Source organism: Saimiri boliviensis, chromosome 1 (assembly GCF_048565385.1).
Source record: "Saimiri boliviensis isolate mSaiBol1 chromosome 1, mSaiBol1.pri, whole genome shotgun sequence".
Taxonomy (NCBI): Eukaryota; Metazoa; Chordata; class Mammalia; order Primates; family Cebidae; genus Saimiri; species Saimiri boliviensis.
Window position 1 is genome coordinate 51,992,093 of NC_133449.1, and position 23,907 is coordinate 52,015,999.

The 23,907-nt window shown below is 43.8% G+C and overlaps 1 protein-coding gene and 1 pseudogene across 5 annotated transcripts in view; both read left to right on the top strand.

Annotated features, from left to right (window-relative positions):
- The first annotated feature begins 1,513 nt into the window (after positions 1–1,513).
- LOC120362215 (U8 small nucleolar RNA) lies at positions 1,514–1,626 on the top strand (annotated as a pseudogene).
- An 8,059-nt stretch (positions 1,627–9,685) lies between these two features.
- Positions 9,686–23,907, top strand: part of REEP1 (receptor accessory protein 1) — a 123,070-nt gene continuing 108,848 nt past the window's right edge. Inside the window, exon 1 of one of the 5 annotated variants that reach the window (XM_074397272.1) lies at positions 9,686–9,745. In XM_074397272.1, coding sequence (XP_074253373.1) covers positions 9,693–9,745 — 53 coding nt within the window. In that variant the 5' untranslated portion in view covers positions 9,686–9,692. Of the gene's footprint in view, positions 9,746–10,022; positions 10,285–23,907 lie in introns of those variants that run through there. The other 4 variants (XM_074397275.1, XM_039476236.2, XM_039476243.2 and 1 more) reach the window with 4 other exon arrangements.

Genomic DNA, 23,907 nt, shown 5'->3' on the forward strand with positions numbered 1-23,907 from the left:
GTGAGGAGTTTGAGACCAGCCCAGCATGGTGAAACCCCATCTCTACTAAAAATATAAAAATTAGCTGGGTATGGTGATGTGCACCTATAGTCCCAGGTACTCGGGAGGCTGAGGTAGAAGAATTGCTTAAACCCTGGAGGCAGAGGTTGTAGTGAGCTGAGATCGTGCCACTGCACGTCTGGGCCATTATTCCTCATTGAGGTCTCTGAGAATATGGACTGGCCAGGAGTCAACAGATCCATAGGGAAATACATTTATTTCTCAGGACTCTTTCTTGCAAGTGCCAGAAGCTCACCCTATGCTCAAAGAGGGTATGTGGTAGGGATATTTACAAAAGCAGGAATGGCAGGGATGAAGCTGGACCCAGAGCTCTAGAACCAAAGATACTGTGCTGCTGACATCTTTCTTCCCTCTTTTGTTTCTGTATATCAGCCTAAATTCATCCTAATCCTGATGGTTTTCTTCCACATAAAGGGGGAAATGAGAGCAGCAGCCTCTGAGCCATGTACTCTTTATCAGAGTGGGATTATTACATTTCCCCAGTTACAGCTTGAAAAATCTCAAAAGGGCTGGCTTGAGTCAGTTACCCACCCTGGGTCAATCTACAATGGCCAGGAAAATGGCGTCAACCCAGACTTGATCTCTCAGACTCCACTTTCCCCTGTGAGTACATAGCAGCCCTCCTATGTGCTATGTACCTCAGTACAACATGACCGAAATCCACAGGTCAAGAGGCCAGGTGAATTTCTGAGATCTTGGCCAAGGCCAGGGCTTTAAGTTTGTTCCTCCTTTCCCCACCGCATTCCTCAGATTTTCCCTATCATCTATGCCTTCGTGTGGGTTTTTCCAGGTGTAGCTAGAAGCCCAATGAGTACCTGAGACCATTGTCTGAAGCCTGTTTTTCTCAGTCCCAACCTGGACACCATTCCCTTTTCATTATCTCTTTTTCCTTTTTTTTTTTTTTTTTTTTTTTTTGGTGGGGTGGGGGTAGGGGGTATGGACAGAGTCCTTCAAATGAACTTCTTGTCATGTAAGAAAAACAAACTTACATTATTTGGTTGGATGGACTGTTACTCACAGCTGAAGACAATCTAACAGGCATACTGGTCATGATAGTTAATACCGCTGATAAGGGAATCAGGATTAAAAATAATCTAAGACAGCTGGTTATGGTGGCGCATGCCTGTAATCCCAGCACTTTGGGAGGCTGAGGCAGGCAGATCACGAGGTCAGGAGTTCGAGACCAGCCTGGCCAATATGGTGAAACCTCGTCTCTACTAAAAATACAAAAATTAGCTGGGCATGGTGGCACGTGCCTGAAGTTCCAGCTACTCGGGAGGCTGAGGCAGAAGAATTGCTTGAACCTGGGAGGTGGAGGTTGCAGCGAGCCAAGATCTCGCCACTGTACTACAGCCTGGGTGACTGAGTAAGAGTCCGTCTCAATCATCATCATCATCATCTAAGACTGGAAAACTTGCCCCAAATAAAACAAATTGGAGCAGGAATAAATGCATAATCAGGTGGGATAATTCTTACCTATTTTTCCTTTTGGTGCTGATTGGAGATGCAGGAAACGTGGTCAACATCTCTGAGTAATCAGGACTTGATTGATTGCTCCTTTCTGATTCTTCCTGGAAAGAAAAAAAAAGGAATAAACGTAAAATGTTTGTGTTAGGGATGAAGATGAATTGCTCTATTAGGATAAAATATAAATAAATATGTATTTTAAAATCATGTATGTCAAAAATATCATGGATAAATTTAAAAGACAAATTACAGACTTGAAAAATTATAACACACACAAAATATGAAAGTTTGTTATCCTTATACAATGCACTCTTGCAAACCAATAAGAAAATAACAAAAAATAAAACAAACAAACAACAACAACAACAACAACAACAACAAAAAAAAACAAATCCCACATGCTTCAATAGAAAAATGGTAAGGAATAAGGAAAGGCAATTCCCAAAAGAGGAAATTGAAATGAAATAATCAATTAAATGAAATTCAACCTCACTGAATGCAGTAGAGAATGCAAGTTAAATAAAATAAAATACACAGGGGCATATTCAGGTTTTGTGAAACCTGAAACAAAAAAAATGTGGGAACTGGGTCTTCAAAATTGTGATTTCTAAATTAAGTGTGAATATTTTTTGAAATAAGTAAATAAATCACAGCAAACTATAATGTTTCAAATGCTTTAAAAAAAACCCACAAATGTCACAAAAGCCAGCAAAAATGACATATTTTTATTAACTAAGATCTGTTTATAATTTTTTTTTCCTATATTTTTCAGATGCCTATACTTTCATCATTCTTCATTTAACAACAATTTTGCATTGCTATTTTCTGTAGAGAGGATAAAAATATAATTCGGTATTTGTCCTAACATAGTTTATTGAACTATATTTCTTCTTAGAGTTGAGATTCATGAAACCTGTGACTCCACACGTAGATTTGCTTGCCATTTGTAATACTGCTATATGTTTGTGCTTTATAAGTCAGACATTCTAATATGTTCTCTTTCACATCATGCCCACCAAAAACGTTAAAAAATAGATGCAGTGCATTTGCAGTGGTGTATACTGCATTATTGAGTGCATTCCTGAAAGAAGAGAACCATTTTGACTCGGTGCAGATGAGAACTGAACGCTCCACTCATAATTTTCCACATCGGATGCCTGGAGGAATACATACAGACTAGATGCTGGCTCTGTACATTTCCAACTATGTTTCCCTTCTACTCTCCAAGCAGTTCCAAGGCCAAGGTTGCAGGACCCGATCATAGTATGATATAATCTTTAGCTCTACCTACAATGCTGTGAAGCTGGATGAGTTGACGCAGTGGGTGGTAGGAGTGTTTTGGGGAGCCATTCCTCTGTTGGGGAGCAACCATAACTAAAAGGGACATAGAAGTCATTGTAGCTCCATACATATGGCCCACCAAACTCTAACTAAATGTATTTTCAATTCAATTTTATCATAGCCAACCTCCAAAAATGCCTCCAGCCACTTGGATAACACTCAGCACAAGGAGAAGTATGATTGAGAATTAGAAGAAACAGCTGCCTTAACAAATTTTAATGAAAATGTTTAATTTTGCACATTTTATTAAAGACATCTAATCATGTTAATATACTGCTAGGGTCATTCCCAGGGTCCTAATTAGATGCCCTAAAACATATACTTTATCTTCATGGTAAATCAAGTCTGGGTGTAGGTACACTTGATGTTGAGTTTCCATATCGATGTCAATATTTAAGGCAAAAATTTGTATACGTAAAAAATTATTTATATGGCATATAATGGTCTAACACAATGAGCTTTTCCTCAGGCTGTGGATCAGATTACTTTCCATTTTTGGTCATTTTCAGTTGAAGCAGTGGAGGTGCTTAGGATCATGTTATACAAACAATACATATGTATACCATATTGTCTGGAAACAGCAGAGCCACATCTCTAGTATCATCAGTGCAGGGCATCTTCTCATGAAGTTATGAAGTGAAAGGACAGGCAGAATTTCTGAAATATAGGCCATTTTCCTCTTTCTCTTTCTCTCCTGACCCCTTAGTACATAGAGTTTAATTCAAGTAAGTTATTGATTGTATGATGAGACCTTACTATACCACATGTAACACTCACAATTTCCAAAAATTGGAACAAACATTTCTGAAACTTCTTGGGAATGTAATTAAGCATCATGCATCAAAAGCCCCCAAAAAAGTTCATACCCCTAAGATTCAATTTCCAGGAATTTATCCTAACTAAATCATTATGAACATACTAAAATATGTAGCTACAAGTGTGTTCATTGTTACATTATTTATTTTTATTTTTTAATTGTTAGAGATGGAGTCTTGCTATGTTGCCCAGACTGGACTCAGACTCCTGGGTTCAAGCAGTCCTCCTGCCTCAGCCTCCCAAGTAGTTGGGATTACAGGTGCAAGCTACCATGCCTGGCCCTAGGCTTTTAGTCAGTAAAAATTGGAAATAATCTGTTACTATATGGTCAATGATATGGTATTGCTTAAGTTAGTTATAGAATATTTACACAATGGAATACAACACATGGGTTCAAATGGCAATGTGAAGAAATATGAAAGATCTACCTGAAGAAAAAATTAAATGCTATTAAGAACACAGAAGATAATTTGTGTAAATGAAAATAAATACCCTGCTCTTGGATAGAAAGACAAATATTGTCATGATTAATTATTAATCTAAAAATTAACCTCATCTCAATTAAAAATAATCAAATTATTAAAAAAGAAGATAATATGACTGTAAACTCTAATGAAAGCACAAATGGCAAGACTATCCAGAAAAATTTTAAAATTACTCTATCCCTACTAAATAGTAAAATATATTATTAAAAACTGCAATAATTAAAATTCCTGGTAGTAATTCATGAGTGGATGTGCAGAAGTAAACAGAGCCTAGAAAAACTAGACTCTGATGTAAGAAGGAACAGAGTGTCTGATAGAGATGGCCTTTCAACTTGAAGAAGAAAATGGTGACTTGTTCAATAAATCTTATTAGGACAACTAGCTAACTCATACACTAAAATTAATTCCAAGTGGACTGTAAAATAAAAGGTATAAAATTAACATTTAAAGGGAGAGGCACAGAAACTTATTTTAATTTAAAATTTTGAAAAATTAAGAAAAATTTGAAAATATGTAATTTTAGTAAAGGAGAGGCCAATAGTATATATAAGCCGATACAAAGCTCACAAGCCATAAAATATATATTAAAAATGGCTACATAAAATTTTAAACATTTTGAAAAGAAAAAATGTCATAAATAATGTCTGAAGGGAAAATGACAACCTAAGAAAAACATTTCAATGTAGATGACAGTCAAAGGGCTTATTTCTCAATACATAAGAATTTTAAAATAATAAATAAGAAAAAGGCCAATAAAACCATGGTTATCCGCAACTACAGAGCTTCACATAAGATGTCATAGTAAAATATGTTTTTTTGATTTTTTTTTACTTAGCTTTACTGATGTACAATTTACACACAACAAAACCTGCCAATGCTAAATGTAAAGTTTGATGAATTTCAATAAATGTTTGTTGTTGGTGATTGCTGCAATTAGAATATAGAATTTTCCCATCACCCTAAAGTTTAGGGCCTAAACGGTTTCCTTTTGCCCTTTTGCAATCAAGCTCCTTATCCTACCCCCGACATCTAGGAACCACTATGCCCTTTGGGTTACTATGGTTTTGTCTTTTCTAGAATTTCATAAAAATGAAATTATATAGTATGAGTCTTTTGTATCTGGCTTCTTATACTTAGCCTAATGCATTGAGATTCATCCATGTTGTTGCAAGCATAAGTAGTTAATTTCTTTTTTATTGCTGACTAGTAAATATTCCATTGTATGGATATACCACAATTTGTAGCAGTAGATGAACATGTTGGTTGTTTCCAGTTTGGAACCACTATGAATAAAGCTGCTATGGACAAGTCTATAGGGACATGTTTTCATTTTTCTTGGGTGAATATCTAACGAATGGAATTTCTGAGTTATATGTATATATACATGTAAATATAAAAGAAACTTGGCCAGGCAGGTGGCTCACACCTGTAATCACAGCACTATGGGGGTCAGAGGTGGGCAGATCACCTGAGGTCAGGAATTCCAGACCAGCCTGGACAACATGGTGAAACCCTATCTCTACTAAAATACATAAATTAGCTGGGCATGGTGGCACTCACCTGTAATCCCAGCTACTCAGGAGGCTGAGGCAGGAGGATCACTTGAACCTGGGAGGCAGAGGTTGTGGTGAGCCGAGATCATGTCACTGCACTCCAGTCTGGGTGACAGAGCAAGTCTGTCTCAAAAAAAAAAGAGAGAGAAAGAGAAAGAAAAAAAAAGAAAGAAAAAGAAGCTGTCAGACTAGTTTCTAAGATTTCTAAGGTTGGAGCATGAGGACAATCATTCACCAAAAATAGTAGAGAGTTCTTCCCAGAAAAAAGAGGATGGGTGTGAGGCAAAAGTAACTTCCACTTTTTTTGAAATATAGAAAACCATTTTTCAAAGTAGTTGTACCATTTTACATTCCCACCAGCAGCATATGACAGTTTCAGTTGCTCCATATCCTTGCCAGAACATGAAATGATCAGTCTTTTTAATTGTAGCCATTCTTAAACATGTGCAGTGATATCTTATTGTGGTTTCAATTTGTATTTCTCTAATTAATGATTTCCACATTTTTTTCATGTACTTTTTGTTTTGCCATTTGTATTTTTTCTTTGGTGAAATGTCTGTTCAAATATTATCTAATTTAAGGTTTTTATTTGCTTATTGCATTACTCCTGCTGTAATTTCATGGTCTATTTCTATTGGTTGATTTTTCGACCTCCTTACAAGTCATGTTCTTTGCATGCCTGATAATTTTTGTTTGCATATTGGACATTGTAAATTTTACGTTACTGGGTGTTGGGTTTTGTTGTTGTTTGTTTGTTTTGTAACTAATTTTGGACTCTTTTTCTCCGAGCACAGTTAAGTTACTTGAGATCAGTTTGATCCTTTTGAGGATTGCCTTTAAGTTTTGTTAAGGCAGGTCCAGATAAGTGTTTATTTTAAGGCTAATTTAGCCTCCCCTGCCTCATTAAGATGATACCCCTTTGTGGACTCTAGCCAGTGCTTTGTGTATAAAAGATCTCTGTTTTGGCTGGTATGAAGACAAATTACGCCCAGCCCTGTGTGAGCTCCAGGAATTGTTTGGTATATTGCTTTCTGGTAGTCCTTTCCATGGCCTCAGAGAATTTCACCCAGGCATGCTCAGGACAGTATTCAACTAATGAGTTGAAGTGAGTGCTCTGCAGACCTCTGCTGCTCTCTCTCTAATCATCTCCCTCCACTCTTACATTCTGCTTCACAAAGTCTAACCACTTTGGCTTCCCTGGATTCTGATCTGTCTCCTGTATTCTGTGAAATTTCTGGACTCTCTTTGGGTTCTCCATCCCTACAGTGATTTCTGGAAACTGCTTTGAGATAGTAAGCTCAGACAATTGTAAGACACTTCATTTGTTTATCTTCTTTTAGTTATCACAGTCGAGTGCTGTCTGTTGTTCAATGCTTAGAAACAGTTGCTTCTTTTCTTTATCCTGTTTTTCTAGTTGTTTGCAATGGGAGGACAATTCCCATGGCAGACAATGCTTCATAGATGAAAGTGGAATTCTCTTTTTTCTATTTTCAACTTTAAAAATCCCAAAGGAGATCATTGGCCCAGTTTCTGTTTGGTGACCACCCATAAATCAATCAAATTAGTAAAGACATATAAGAAAATCAGTTTCTAAGGTTGGAGTGTGGGGAGGCTCATTCCCCAGTGAAAAACAGACAGCTCTTCCCAGAAGAAAGAGGAAAAGGGTACAGGACAAAAACAGATGAGTGGCATTTACTATACAAGTAGTTCCAGCTGGGTGCAGTGGCTCACTCCTGTAATCCCAGCACTTTGGGAGGCTGAGGCAGGCAGATCACGAGGTCAGGAGCTCGGGACCAGCCTGGCCAATATGGTGAAACCCTGTCTCTACTAAAAACACAAAAATTAGCTGGGCGTGATGGTGCGCACCTGTAGTCCTAGCTACATGGGAGGCTGAGACAGAAGAATCACTAGAACCTAGGAGGCAGAGGTTGCAGTGAGCCAAGACCATACCACCACACTCCAGCCTGGGCAACAGAGTGAGACTATGTTAAAAAAAAAAAAAAAAAAGCAGTTCCTATGAAAAAGAACTCGAAGTCCAGCAACTGATAGAGCTGTAAGAGTTCCATTGTCTAGAAGGTGGAGTCCATTCCCTGGCCTCATGTTTTCCAGGGCCAAGGACAAATAAGAGGAGGGCCAGGATGGAGAGATATAATAAGTGTAACAGTTACACTGAAAGGGACAGAATGCAGTAAAAAAAAAAAAAAAAAAAAAAAAAAAAAAAAAAAAAGCAACTTTCTTTTCTTTCTTCTTTCCTCTCCTCTGCCCACCCAAGTCTGCTCTATGGACAGGTTCTTTCCCATCCCTTGTAAGAAATGTGAGGTTGTTCTCACTAGTTTTCTGGTCCTCTTCAGCTAACAAAAAGACCTCCAGATATTTTAACCCCATGAATAGTTTCACTTTTGTAATTAAAATGCTCAGTTCTGTGCAATAGTCAAATCTGAGAATTCCACTTACAGGGAGTAGGGAGTCAGCATGTGGTCAGCTTCTCCTTTATTTCCCCACCAACAGGATCTCTTTGAACCAAAATAGTTCATCCCCTCCACCACTCCCCACCTGCAAGATGGCTAACAGCCTTTCCAACCCAGGGAGTATGGTTGAGGGGTATGGATGAAGGGGGAGGGAGGTCTCTGCCTAGTGAGTATGGAAAGCTTTTCCCTGTGGAACATTGTTTTACTCACCTAACCTTATGTCGAATGAGTTATGGTGGGGCCAGACACAGATCAAGAGATAGAAACTGGTAAGAGTTTTAGAGGTTTTTATACCCACAGTTTCCTGGAGAGTCCATGCATGCAGGACTACTCAGGGCCAGAGTCTGTTACAGAGAGAGAAAGAGAGGGGTATTGTGGACAAACAGCTTTATCATGGTTTTTGAGGGAAGGAAAGGGCGAAATAAGGCAAGCAGTTATAGGATTGGCTAATCTGGATAATTTCAGTGGTCTCTGAAGCACAGGGTCTGTCACTAGTTGTTTGGTGCCTGGCCCTGGGGCAATTAGGGCAGGTGTATAGTGTTCTAAGTGTGATAGCCTGCTAAGAGAAGTGGTTGGGGGTGTATGGTTAATAGCCTGCTAGAGAAGGAGAATTGACCAGCCTCCAGCCAGAGCCTCAAAACTGGATCAAGACAGCATGAAAAAACTGCTACATTACAGCTATTTTATGGGTTCTTTGGAGATCTGAGACATGAGAGCATGTCTCAACTGCAGTCCCTTTGTTGTCTGTGAAGTCTCTTCTGCCTATATCAGGCACCCGCATGCACAGATTCTGCTACATCTGAGGGCACTAAGCTGTCTCCTGTGCTTCTCACAACTAACACTGAATTATACATGACACGATCATCAGCAAAGGATAGGGTGCTGAGAGCACCATGGAGAACCTAAGCTATTGGAGGGTGGGAAAAGCAGCAGCAGAGGCGAGGAGTAGAGGACAAAGCCTTTCCAGTGAAACAGAATAATGAACTCTCTGGGGCCGGGACTAGGGTGAGCAGAGTGAGGCACTCAGTGAGGGTGCAACATTTAAGAGGTGCCATAAAATTCAGCAATTAAGATACGTAATAGTTAATAAGGTATTTCAAAAACTACATAAAAATGTTTATATAGGGTGCACAAGTTCCCTTTTGCTTAAGACTTCAACGTGGCTCAGCGGGGAACTGGGGCTATGCAATCGCAGCTTCTAGCTCTCCCCTTAGGATCCGGAGCAGCCGCCAAGGAAATGCCTTCCCTAGGAAGAAGTAGCCCTTCAGCCCAACCGTGAAGAAGGAGCTGAATCAAACCAAGGCTGGACGATGAGGCGCATGGCGTGTACGAACAGGGAAGAAGAAACCGCAAATACATGAATCCAAGATGCCTGGAGTGAAAACAGCTAGAGGACTATTTGGGGGAATGGTCTTGGCAACACGGTTCTAGGCAGGTACCACGATCGTATAGGGTCTCTGTAGAATTTTAACCAGGAAGCCAAGTGCCCATGTTTGTTTCTCATGCAGACAATGCTGAGCAGAGGACAGACTGAAGAGGTCGGGTCTGGATCCAGGTAAACCCTTCATGAGGCTAGCGCACTATCTGAATGAGGGATGACAGCCTCTCACCTAGACAGGTGCAGACAGATTCCCGAGGTCCAGGTGCGGACCTCAGTTTCTCCACTGGAAAGCTGAGGGTGAGGTGGCACCCAGGTCCCTACCCGCCAACTGGGCAGCCGCAGGGTTTCCTAGGCGGGGCGGGTGCCCCTGGGCGCGCGCAGGACCCGCCCGCCTTCAGCCGGGGGCCAGGGCGAGCGGGGCGGGGCGGGCCCGCGGGTGCCCTGACCCGTTCGCCGCCCAATCGCCGCGGGCCCGCCAAGCCCCGGGGGCTGGGGCCGCCGCCGCCGCCGCCGCCGCCAGAACGTGCCGCGGCTGCGCCAACGCGCGAACGCCGGGCAGGGCGGCGGGCGCGCTCAGTCGTCTGGCGGCGGCGGCCGTGCGCGGACGGACGTGCCAGGAGCGCCGCAGCCGCCCGCAGCCTAGCAGAGCCGCGCCGCCCGGGCCGCGCCCGCCCGCCCGCCATGGTGTCATGGATCATCTCCAGGCTGGTGGTGTAAGTGCCCTTCTCCCCCGTGCCCCTCCGTTGCCTCCCTCCCCGCTCCCGACCCCGGGCTGCGCGCGCCCCTGCAGCACCCGGCCCCAGTGGCTCGGGCTATTAATACCCGGCGCCGCTAAATTTAGCAGGTACAGTAGCCGCCGAGGACGCCTGCGGGCGGGCAGCGCAGGACGCGGCTGTAGCCCGGAGGTAGCCGGCGCCGGCGGCCGCATGCGGGGGAATGGGCCGGCGCGGCGAGGGCTGGGGCGCGCTGGGGCTCCGTGGGGTCTGCGTCTCGCCTCGCTGCGCCGCGCCCCGGCCGCTTTGTTCCCCTGGTTGGTCGATTTGCAGAGAGGCCCCGAATGGGCGCGCCGCGAGGACACGCGCCTCTCTCCTTTGGGAGAAATGTGCGGTCGGTCGCCCTCACCGCGCCCCATCGCCCAGCTTTTGTCAGGTGGAAAGGACAGCCCAGACGAGCCAGGGGCGCTGCTTGGAGGGTCAGCGCAGAACGGGCGGAGAGACAGAGGCGGGGCTCCCAGTGGGGTTTGACAAATCCTCCTTTTTAGGTGTCTTACATCGACAGTGGCAAAGGCAGGTGGGACATGGGAGGAAGCATGTGAGGAGTAGACGCCTGGTGCCCCAGCCTCCGACTCCTTTTGCAGAGGTTTGAGAGACAGGGGCAGGTACCTCCAGTAGTGCACGGGAAATTTCCAAGTGACAGCCACCCGGGTGGTGGCAATGACACCTCCCAGGCCTTGCAGGAGAGCGCAGAGTCATCTGGGGTGAGGTCTGTGTGAAGTCATTGGGGGTGGGCCTGGGGGCCGATTTTCTCCTTCAAGCCCCAGGACCCGTAGGCGTTTGAAGAGCTTCCCCGGTGGCTTTATTCTCCTTTGGAGATAGACGTGGCTGTTCCAGTCCAAGCTTCTTCCCTGACTGTTCTGGCTTGAGTCAGAACAGATTTGTGAGCCAGGGCTGAAATGGGTGTGGGGAGTCTAAGGCGGGGAGGAGGGTGGCAGGCACCTCAGGCTTTTTCTTTGTCTGAGAAAGCGGGGCTCTGGACCCCAGTGATTGTGCACCATCACTCCCCAGGTTTTGAAACACCTCCCATCTCCCTTTCCTTCTTTACTGATTTTCCCTTCTGAAGTAGATGTCGGCATTGTCTCCCACCACATTCTGGGCTTTCCTTCCAAAGATAGTGTCTGAGCCTCCCAGCCCCCAAGTCACTCGTGAAGGCCTCTCCATAGCTGTTCCTGACTGCAGTGGGTTTGCACTGCACCTTGAGGTGGCAATTTAAATATTTAGAAGATTTCTGCCAGCAGAGCCCACATGAATAATACAGGGAAGTGGCTGACACACCTTGCCCTGCCTTATGCCTGTCCAGTGCTGTCTAGCCTTCAGGTGGTGGTTTCTCTCTGAGATCGATATTGCCAGTGGATTCTGGAGAGCCCTCAGGGTGGGGCTGAACAGTTGAGTTGGCCTAGTTGGTGGGCTCACTGTACATCCTGCTGGCTGGGAGTGAGGCCCTCTGGTCCTGGGTCATGTAACTGTCATTGGTTTTATTAGCACCTCCCTCCCCCTTTTTTACAACGGGCAGCTGATGGGGGTGGAGAGGAGGGGCATATATTTGGTAGGTGTCTGTTGCTTTCTAAAACAACCATGTTTCCCAGAACCAAGACTTCAGAGAATTTAAATGCCCAGCATTCTGTGGCCCAAGGAGAGTTGATGGGATTTGGAATTGTTATTTCCACCATCAAGTACAAAAAAGGTCATGGATATCACCTATCCCCCAGTCCCTAATTCCCTGTAGAAACATAGCATGAGCACGTTGATTATGCATTATGATTATGCATTTTTAATAAGCAATACCTGTTCCACGAAGACAATATATGTTCATTACAGGAAAATTAGAAAAGATAAACAGACTGAAAATCATCCACATTCCTACCACACAGAGATGACTAATAATAATTGTGGAGGGTATATTCTTCAAGAAATTTTCCTATATGTGCATATATTTATAATTCAAGGATATTATGGATTCAGCCCAATATTTTACACTCCACATACCTTGAGTAAGAGTAACTTAATAAGAGGAGGAATGCTTTGTTTGGAATCAGAACACCCGTGATTCAAATCCCAGTTTTGCCTCTTGCCAGAAGATCCCAATTCACAACTCAGATCACAGCAGATGCTAGTCCACAGCTAGTTAACCTCATGTTGCTGTTGCAAAGATTTCCATGACACTTGATAGATAAATTACCAAGCACCACGGAGAGCACTAAATCAATGATGAGTCCTTCCTTCTGTCTTCCCTGGAAACCTTATGAAAGGTTATCAGGGGCTCTCAGACTTAATTTACTCCTGCGGTTTTCAAACTGGGTTTCCTGAGGGCCACCCAGCCTGAGCAGATGGGCTGTGGGCTCCTCATCCTTGATTCAACCCAAGCAGTTCCTTTTTTGTTTGTCTTATATATTAGGGTTCTAGATAAAATATAATTAAGAAAAATGTATGTGTTTTACTGCTAATAAAAGCCACTGATCTAGTTCTCCCCACACATCTGTAAAACTGCAGAGGAAATTTCCCATGCCAAGGACACAGGATGAGCCGGTAAAGAAAACAGGGTCCAGATTTTTAGTCCAGTCCAGTGCTTTTTCCACCTTCACTTCTCACTGCCAGTTGACAAATGGATCTCTTTCAAGCTCCCTAGACCTCTGGTATGGGGGCATCCTATGGTTTTGTCCATGAGTCACGTTTTGTGTAAGCAATCTTTTCATGGTTTTTTAAGCCTCTGTCACATCAAAGACCATGTAAGGAAGACCTATCACTGAGTTCTGAGGATAGAGAGGGAGTGTCTTCCTGTCTTTGTGTGGTCCCAACCATCCAACCAGAGGTATCACAAGCTGATGGCCTCCAGGGACAGCCAGCCAGTGCTTGTGGATGTCTCTGTTGCTACTGGCTGTAAGCATTTCGAAGACAGTAATTGTGGCTTTTTTCCCTTTCAAACCCCTTTTCCCCTGCCATTAGTCTTTCTCAAAGTACCTGGCACCTGAGCGCCCTGAGTGAAGGTTGGTTGTGTTGAAGGAAATCCCAGGCCCTCGGGACAAGCAGAGTAGCTGGCCAATGCTGGGAACAGAGGGCAGCAGGCATCAGGATGCTGCCCACTGGGCAAGGCTCTTAGAGTGAGGACCAGTTTGAGATGCTTCTTTCTTGCCTGCTGTCTTTCTCCTAACTTCCTCGGCTCAGCCTATAAAGAATTAAGGTAGAGATACTCAGTGCAATATCACTCAGAACCTGGTTGATACCGTCATGGTACATAGAGGCTCATTTAGGACTTACTTGCTTTTGTTTTCTTTTATTTATTTATTTATTTATTTATTTATTTATTGTACTGCATTTTAGGTTTGGGGGTACATGTGAAGAACATGCAAGATTGTTGCATAGGTACACACGTGGCAGTGTGATTTGCTGCCTTCCTCCCCATCACCTGTATCTGGCATTTCTCCCCATGCTATCTCTCCCCAACTCCCCACCCCCTGCTGTCCCTCTCCTATTTCCCCCCAACGGATCCCAGTGTGTAGTGCTCCCCTCCCTGTGTCCATGTGTTCTCATTGTTCAACACCTGCCTATGAGTGAGAACATGTGGTGTTTGATTTTCTGCTCTTGCATCAGTTTGCTGAGAATGATGGTTTCCAGTTTCACCCATGTCCCTACAAAGGACATGAACTGATCGTTTTTGATGGCTGCATAATATTCCATGGTGTATATGTGCCACATTTTCGCTGTCCAGTCTATATCGATGGGCATTTGGGTTGGTTCCAGGTCTTTGCTATTGTAAACAGTGCTGCAATGAACATTCATGTGCACGTGTCCTTATAGTAGAATGATTTATAATCCTTTGGATATATACCCAGTAGTGGGATTGCTGGGTCAAATGGAATTTCTATTTCTAGGTCCTTGAGGAATCGCCACACTGTCTTCCACAGTGGTTGAACTAATTAACACTCCCACCAACAGTGTAAAAGTGTTCCTATTTCTCCATATCCTCTCCAGCATCTGTTGTCTCCAGATTTTTTAATGATCGCCGTTCTAACTGGCATGAGATGGTATCTCAATGTGGTTTTGATTTGCATTTCTCTGATGACCAGTGATGATAAGCATTTTTTTATATGTTTGTTGACCTCATGTATGTCTTCTTTTGTAAAGTGTCTGTTCATATCCTTTGCCCACTTTTGAATGGGCTTGTTTTTTTGTTTTTTGTTTTTTGTTTTTTGTTTTTGTAAATCTGTTTTAGTTCTTTGTAAATTCTGGATATCAGTCCTTTGTCAGATGGGTAAACTGCAAATTTTTTTTCCCATTCTGTTGGTTGCCGATTCACTCTAATGACTGTTTCTTTTGCCATGCAGAAGCTGTGGAATTTGATTAGGTCCCATTTGTCTATTTTGGCTTTTGTCGCCAATGCTTTTGGTGTTTTGGTCATGAAGTCCTTGCCTACGCCTATGTCCTTAATGGTTTTGCCTAGATTTTCTTCTAGGGTTTTTATGGTGTTAGGTCTTATGTTTAAGTCTTTAATCCATCTGGAGTTAATTTTAGTGTAAGGTGTCAGGAAGTGGTCCAGTTTCTGCTTTCTGCACATGGCAAGCCAGTTTTCCCAACACCATTTATCAAACAGAGAATCCTTTCCCCATTGCTTGCTTTTGTCAGGTTTGTCAAAGATCAGATGGTTGTAGATATACTGTCTTGCCTCTGAGGCCTCTGTTCTGTTCCATTGTTCTATATCTCTGTTTTGGTACCAGTACCATACTGTTTTGATTACTGTAGCCTTGTAGTATAGTTTGAAGTCCGGTAGTGTGATGCCTCCCACTTTGTTCTTTTTGCTTAGAATTGACTTGGCTATGCGGGCTCTTTTTTGGTTCCATATGAAGTTTAAGGTGTTTTTTTTCCAGTTCTGTGAAGAAGGTCATTGGTAGCTTGATGGGAATAGCGTTGAATCTGTAAATTACTTTGGGCAGTATGGCCATTTTCACGATGTTGATTCTTCCTAACCATGAACATGGAATGGTTCTCCATCTGTTTGTGTCCTCTCTTATTTCGTTGAGCAGTGGCTTGTAGTTCTCCTTGAAGAGGTCCTTTACGTTTCTTTTTAGTTGTATTCCTAGGTATTTTATTCTCTTTGTGGCAATTGTGAATGGCAGTTCGTTCTTGATTTGGCTCTCTTTAAGTCTTTTATTGATGTATAGGAATGCTAGGCCTAGGTAGGAATGAATTGTAAACTAGGGAGAGCATGTTTTTGCACACCTTGTTAGTGGGGGACAGTGATGTTGCTCTGTAACTTCTTGGAAGAACATCACACTTTGAAGCATTATTCTAAGGAGCAGGTCTTGCCTTATCGTCTTGGCCAAGGTCCAGAATGTTGGCTGAATGGATCTAGAGCTTCCCAGACCTTATGGGATTAGTAGACTAAAACCCCAATGCACGGCATGGGGAAAAGAGGGTCCTAAGTCTACAAAATTTTCTGAATAACTAATGGCAGAAAACATTTTATTTCCACATTGTACAATTTTAAAAAATATTAGCTTTTAGAATACAGTGTGATGATCAAGACAAAGTCTTGGTTTGATGGCTAAAGATCTGGCGCAGTTCCAGGACTGGGATTTGGAGCATGAAGTCTGTCCTGGATCAAGGACGTGAAAATGGTTGGGACTGGAAGGAATGTCGATTGTCCTCAAGATGTTCCCCAACTGTTGCAAAACAAATGGAAAAAAAGGAAAAGATCATAAATCCTTAAATATACGCTAGCCTTTCTATGGGGCCTGCTTTTAAAAATGTGACATGCAGGAAACTGATTCAGTTAATGGAGGGTTCCAGTTGATTGAGGAATGATTTCCTGGCACCATGCTGTAGTACACTGTGGGAACTGGGTAAATGTTTCAGTTGAATTGTGAAAGGAAAGATGTTAGGCTGGAAGGCAGAAGACATGTGTTCTAGTCCCAGTGCTGGTCTGACCCACTGTCACAATTCTAAGGGCAACTCCCACCCACCCTGGGGCCAGCTCTCTGTCTAAGAGACAGGATTTTTGGTCACAGTCACCATGGAGGTTCTAAGAGCTCCAAGAGTCAGTATTTCTGTGGGTCTCTTCCTTCCCCAGCTGGCCTGTATGCATCACATTTATTTATAAACAGGAGGAGTATCCTCAAGGAAGTGAAAAATACCAGCTTAGATTTCTCCGCTGTTGAGCTGCCCTGTTTCTTTGTTTAGGAATACTGCCTGCCTGCTGAGAAGTAGCTTTTCTGCACTTCTTCCCACTATGTCTTATTTGAGGTTATCTGACAAGTGAGGGTCCAACTTGGTTATTACTGGGTCAGTCTCTCCATTTCCTTCTGAAGCCAGCTATCTTTTTTGGAGGGTGTATTATGTCGGGGGAGGAGGAGCCCTGTGGAGAATGACGGAAGGGTGAGTCAGGCCCTCTTTAGCCACTTAGTGGGGCTGCCATATTGTGTGTGTGTGAGTGTGTATGAAAGTGTCTGTGTTTCCAGGAAAGTTTGGGAGGCTAGGGAAAGGGGAGACATAGCAGTGCAGCAGCCATAGCATGTGGAACCTTTGGAATTTCACTGCCAGGGATAAGCCACACACATGCCCAGCTGGTTACCAGAATTCTTAGTCTGGGGGAGTTTTTTTCAGCCCCCAACAAGAAGTAAGAGGGGGGCATACTTGGGCACTAAGGATGTTTTCCTCTTGATTCTGAGCCTTGGGAGGGGAATTGGGATTCTTAAGGAATTGGAAGTTGGATCATTATTTTCAGAGTATTTATTCTGAATTTTCAGATCTCATCTGTCTTTATACAGAAGCATATTATTTTCACTTTGGGTTTTTTAAGTGACACTGGGGCTTTCCTGGGAATACAGAGAAAAAGGAAATATAGATTGAGGACCAACTATTTGGCACACAGTAGGGATGTCGGAAGGAATCTTGAAAGGTAATTTGGTATAGGCCTTCAAGCATGTGTAGGTACCGACACCAGGGATGGCAAGTGAGGTTCATCTCTTATGATTAATGTAAGGCTGCCTAGGACACTGTCTTGAGGAGCGAGAAGCTGGGTTGGGCTCAGTTGGGAAGGAGCCCCAAGAGTGCTTCATGGAGGGAAGATGGTGATGGGGGCACACGGGTTGGTTCAGTATTTGCTCTTCCAGACTTAGCTCATTCCTGATCAGAAAAGGTCTGCCCCATTGTCAGATTTACCAGATTAGTAAACAGAGAGCATCTGCTATTTGAGTTAACATCTCCTCCTGACATCCTGTCCCTCCGTCTCCCTGTGGCCTTGTCAGTCACCTGGCAGTTCTAGGACAAAGGTGCCTCCCGTTTTGCCACTAGGGAGCTGTCCAGCCTAGTGGCTCTCTTGCCCTGCTTCTGTTTCCTCTTAGGACTATTATGCATAGTATATGCTACATTCCCCCCTTTTTTTCCCTTTCACTGATCATAGCTCAGTTAAAGTCTGCCTTAGGCATTTTCCTGCCTATGTATGTGTCTATATCCTTTCCCCCTCTTTGTAGGCAACTCTGGATAGTACTTTGGCCTGCAAAACAAGTTTTCCATTCCCTTCTGGTAAAGTGCTCCGTCCTGCCTCCCTTTACTCGGTCACAGAAATCAGCACGTGACCCAGGGCTAGGTATGCATTTCCCCGGGCATAGACATTCGTTTAGAGATGAGCAGGTGACCCAAACTGAGATCCTTCCCTAAGGTTTCTTGATTTGGAACTTAGGGAGAATAGCATTGCCTATGGTGCGCAGAGTTTGAAAGATATGCGGTTAGGCCTGTGGCATCTAAACCCCCTGGCATACTTGGAGAAAGTCCATAAGCAAAAGTGGAGAATACAGCAAAGCAATGATAAATGGAAATGAGACATGGGGTGAGAGTAAGAGGCTGACGCTGACACAAGGAGCCTTGGTTCTGGTTGCTTAGGCCCCAGTTCCTGCAGCTGCTTCTTGGATGCCATGAGCTGTCCTAGAATGTCCTAGAATGAAAACTTTTTTTTTTTTTTAAGACGGAGTTTTGCTTTTGTTACCCAGGCTGGAGTGCAATGGCGCGATCTCGGCTCACCGCAACCTCCGCCTCCTGGGTTCAGGCAATTCTCCTGCCTCAGCCTCCCGAGTAGCTGGGATTACAGGCATGCACCACCATGCCCAGCTAATTTTTTTGTATTTTTTAGTAGAGACGGGGTTTCACTATGTTGACCAGGATGGTCTCGATCTCTCGACCTCATGATCTACCCACCTCAGCCTCTCAAAGTGCTGGGATTACAGGCTTGAGCCACTGCACCTGGCTAGAATGAAAACTTTAAATAGTGCTTATAATCAATTAAATATTTGTTGTTAGGTTGGACTGGGGTATGCTGCAGTAACAGCTCCCAAATCCCAGTGGCTTGAGACAACAAAGGTTTGTTTCTTGCTTTCTGCTGCCTGTTTACTGTTGGTTAGCAGTGGTAATCTGCTCATCATATTCACTCAGAGTCCCAGGCTGAATGGGTCTCCTTTGTCTTAACATTACAACGTAAGACATCAGAATTCTGGCCAGGCATGGAGACTCATGCCTGTAATCCAAGTATTTTGGTTGGCAGAGGCGGACAGATCACTTGAGCCCAGGAGTTTGATATTAGCCTGGGCAATATGGTGAAACCCCATCTCTACAAAAAATACAAAAATTAGCTGGACATGGTGGTGTGTACCTGTGGTCCCAGCTACTTGGTGGATGAGGTGGGAGGATCATTTGAGCCTGGGAGCTGGAGGTTGCAGTGAGCCAAGATTGTGCCACTACACTCAGCCTGGGCAACAGAGTGAGACCCTGTCTCAAAACACACACACACACACACACACACACACACACACACACACACACACACACACCAGGATTCATTGTGGTAGGGAGAGAAAAATGGAGAGTCACATACTGGCTCACAAGTACCTGCACCTGGAGATGATAACATGCCATTTCTGCTCACATTTCATTGGCCAAACCTGAAGTGAAGTGGTTGGAGAATTACACTCCTCACTAAAGGACAGCCCTAATGACCACCATATATGTTGAATAAATGACTTGTAACCAGCTTTGCAAACCTAGAAATGTCCTTGGCATAACATGGTATTGTGCAACTGGGAGAATCCTGACATACTCCTTCAGTCTCTACACTAGAAATATCTCTCTCACTTCTCTTTTAGTCCCTTTATTTTGTTGGTCCCTTTATTCTGCTTGTGAGCTGAGAAAGGAGGTCTTCAGTTTGAGGAGAAATTAGCAATTACAAAGAACTGATGCTATTCCGTAGCTAAAGTCTTGGAAGGTGCCCTCTGGTTTTTTCTATACTCTTCATGTGTGTCTCTGTCTACCTTTTTCTACGAAGCCTCCCATAGGTCCCCTAACCAAGAAAGATTTCTGTCCTCTGGGTCCCCAGAGTGGCATTGTTGTCACTTTGTTCCTGGTGCTGTGGTGGTCTGTGGATTGATATCCCCTTACGAACCACATCTGCTTTGTCTCCCTCACAGTTTCTCATATGCAGTTGGTGCCCAGTGAGTGCATGTTGGATTGTGAATGAGTCAGGACCTCACTCCTCAGAGTGTGGTCTGTGTACCAGCATCATTGGCATTACTGGAGTAGGAATTACTAGAGTTAGGAATGCAGAGTCCCAGGCCTAGCAAATCTGTGTTTTAACAAGATCCCCATAAAGCCTAAGAAAGGCTGAGTCACGAGACAGGGTGCCATCATGTTTCCTGTGAAATGAAAAGAGATAGGCTTTCCTGAGGTTCCCATTATTGTCTGTGGACCTGGGATTCAATCTGAAGTTACCATTTGTGCTAGACTGTGGTTCATGCTTTCTGGTTCTGAGAGGTTCTGACCTCAACATTTTATGAGTTCTAAATAGCATACCTGGACTCTGTCAAGCCAGTGCCCAACCAAGAACCTTTTGATGTGCACAGGAGCAGGGAAATACTGAGTAGAAGAGGGCAGTTCCCCAGCAAAGGCCCCACCCTCAAGCCTGGAAACTGCAGCCCTAAATTAGAGCAGTTATCTCTGTTTTCCTGCCCAAATGTTGCTTTTTCCAAAACCACTCTGGCTCACCATGCCCCCCATCCTGTACCCATAAAAACCCCAAACTCCACTCTCAGAGAAGCAGAGCGGTGTGGCAGAGGAGAGAAGAGAAGCATCTGAATGTTGAGAGGAGTTTGGCTGGGGATAGCTGCACTGCAGGGGAAGATTATCTTCTCTCTCTATACCCTTTCTAGCTCCTCAAACCACTAAGAGCCACCTCCATCGCTCAATAAAATATCCACATTCACCATCCTTCAAGTTCATGAGACCTGATTCTTCCTGGATACTGGAAAAGAACCCGGGTACCAAGAGGGCAGGCTGTAAAAGACTGTCACCTTGACTCTCCACTGAGCTGGTTAACGCCATCTGCAGATAGCCAGTGCTAAAACAGCATTAATTGGAACACACCCCTAGATGCTGCCATGGGGCCAGAGCCCAAAAGCACTCACCTGGCCCTGGCACCCACTTACCTTCATGCTCCCCCTCCTGCAAGAGGTTTGAGCACTGCAGGCTAAGTATGTAAGCTACACTTTTTTTTTTTTTTTTTTTTTTTTTTTCATTTTTGAGTTGGAGTCTCACTGTGTCACCAGGCTAGAGTGCAGTGGCATGATCTCACCTCATTACGATTTCCGCCTCCTGGGTTCAAACGATTTCCCTGCCTCAGCCTCCTGAGTAGCTGGGACTACAGGCGTGCACCACCACACCCAGCTAAATTTTTGTATTTTAGTAGAGACTGGGTTTCACCATGTTGGCCAGGCTGGTCTCGATCACCTGACCTCATGATCTGTCCACCTCAGCCTCCCAAAGTGTTGGGATTATGGGCGTGAGCCACCGGGCCTGGCCTCTTGTCCCACTTTCATAGATGGGCTGCCTAATTGTGATCAGTGTAAAATTTAGTCTTGTCACACCTGGGGCTTCGACTACCAAAGCTATGCCTGTCAGACAGAATATTGGGCTGAGTGGGTCACGCTGCTCAGAGAAGAGGGATACAATCCTCTAACTCTTTTCCCTGCTTCTACTCCTGTCCCTCCAGTGATCTCATTAAAATGTACGATAGGCCATCTTTCCCCTGCTGTTTAAAAACTGCGCCATCCCACTAAGAGTAAAATTCAAACTCCTTAACATTGTCAGCAACATTCAACAAGGTCTGGCTCCTGTCCACACTCTGATCTTACCTTGCAGTGGCCTCCCCTCTCTTACTTGGCTCCAGCCTCCTCGCTGTTCTTGGAAGGTGGCAAGCTTGTCCCACCCAGCAGCCTTTGCACATACATTTATTAATAATATATATTATTTCTATAAAAGAGCTACCAGTTAGAGACCTTAGAATAAGTCTTTTCAAAAATGTACCTATGCAACAATCTTGCATATTCTTCACATGTACCCCAAAACCTAAAATGCAATTTAAAAATAAAAATAAAAATAAAAAAAAGAAATAAAACAAAGAATTGGAAATATAAGAAAACAGCATATCCTGGGGGAGGGAAATAGACCCATGTGGAAAAGAAGGACTTCTGGAAGTGAAAAATAAAGTGTCGACATTAAAAACCCAGTGAATAGGTTAAAATGGATTAAATACCAAGAAGTTGGTGTTTTTCACACTGCATCGTACAGCTAGAAGGAATCTTAGTGATGTCATGCCCTTGTTTGACAGACAAGGAAGATGGAGAACCACAGACATGGGTGATCTGTCAAAATCATGAGCCTGATTGGCTAGGCCAAGACTTAAGGCCAGGTTTCCACGTTCTGAAAATGTTTTAATGTGGAAAAAAAGAGTAAGCTTGTTTTATGTGGTTAGAGAATTGGACTAGAACCCTGTAGGTGGCTAGAAGACATATTTTTGGCTTGTTGGAAGGAAAAGGTTTCCAGTAGTTGGCACTAATAGCACTGGGCTGCCCTGTAAGGCAGGGTGCTCCTGGCTTCCAATGCTAAAAACTGTCGAGCTCTAAAACTTTATGATTTTTTTTTTTTGAAAGAGTTTCACTCTTGTTGCCCAGGCTGTAGTGCAATGACATGATCTTGGCTCACTGCAATCACCGCCTCCCGGGTTTAAGAAATTCTCCTGCCTCAGCCTCCTGAGTAGCTAGGATTACAGGCATGCGCCACCACGCATGGCTAATTTTGTACTTTTAGCATAGATGGGGTTTCACCATTTTGGTCAGGCTGGTCTTGAACTCCTGACCTCAGGTGATCCATCCACCTTGGCCTCCCAAAGTGCTGGGATTATAGGCATGAGCCACCACGCCCGGCCAAAACTTTATGATTTTAATCTTTTTCCTTATAGTGGTTGAGGAACAGAGAGAGAAGAGCTATTAAAAAGATTGCCTTTTTCAGTGGTTAGGACTTCTATCCTTACTCAAGATTGATTGATTCATAGCTTGGTCAATTTATTCATTGATGTACTGCTTTTTTTTTTTTTTTTGGCACCATTTTGTGCATGCTAGCCACCAGGGATATAAAGATGAATGAGTTTTGATTCCATGTCTGAGAAGTCTATGAGGTCACATGGCCAGTCAGTCAGAAACTGGGACTTGAATTCAAGTGTCCCTCTGACTGGCCAGTGCTGTTTCCATTGGGTGGATATTTTGTGGGTGTGTGTGAATGACTTCTCTGGCTTTGGTTAGAAATTGCAGGGATAAGCCCTTTTAGCAAGAGAAATGGTACATCTTACATATGAAGGAGTTAAACCACTGCTTCGTATTCCTATGGGGAGTGGGGGGGGGGGACACTGTGGCATCCAATGTTGGAGAGAAGAAAAGGCAGAGGACAGGGTATGCTAAGTGGAAAACAGTCTGAGACGAAGAGGTGAGTGAAGTCAAGCATCCTTTCCCTCTGTATTAGTCTATGATTGCTGCTGTAACAGGTAACCATTAAATCAGTGGTTTAAAACAAGAGTTCTGGAAGTCAGAAGTCTGAAATTACTCTTTGGGGGCTAAAATCAAGACATTGGCAAGGCCGATTCCTCGTGGAAGTTGCAGGGGACACTCCATTCCTTGCCTCTTTCAGCTTCTGGTGGCTGCTGGCATTCCTCGTGGCTACATGACTCCAGCCTCTGCTTCTGTGATCCTGCCGTCTTCTGTTCTGCCCTTAAATCTTCTTCTTAGGACACTTGTGATTATATTTAATCACAAATTAGAAAGGACCCACTTGAATAATCCAGGATAATCTCTCCATCTCAAAATCCTTCATTTAATTCTACCTGTAAAGTCCCTTTTGCCGTATAAGGTAACATTCACAGGTTCTAGGAATTAGGACCTGAGTATCTTTGCAGGCCGTTACTCAGCTGACCTATACCCATGATCACAGGCCCTACTGCCTCCAGGCTGAGAGGAATTCATCTAAGAAGAACCTAAAGAAAGGGGCAACACACAAGGGAACACTTTGATGTTCTAACGTCTCTCTCTTTCTCTTTTTTCTTTGAGAGACCGGATCTTACTCTGTTACCCAGATTGGAGTACAGTGGCAAGATCATAGCTCACTTCAGCCTTGAACTCCTGTTTTCTGCAATCCTCTTACCTCAGCCTCTCAAGTTGCTGGGCTTATAGGTGTGAGCCACTGTGCCTGGCTTCT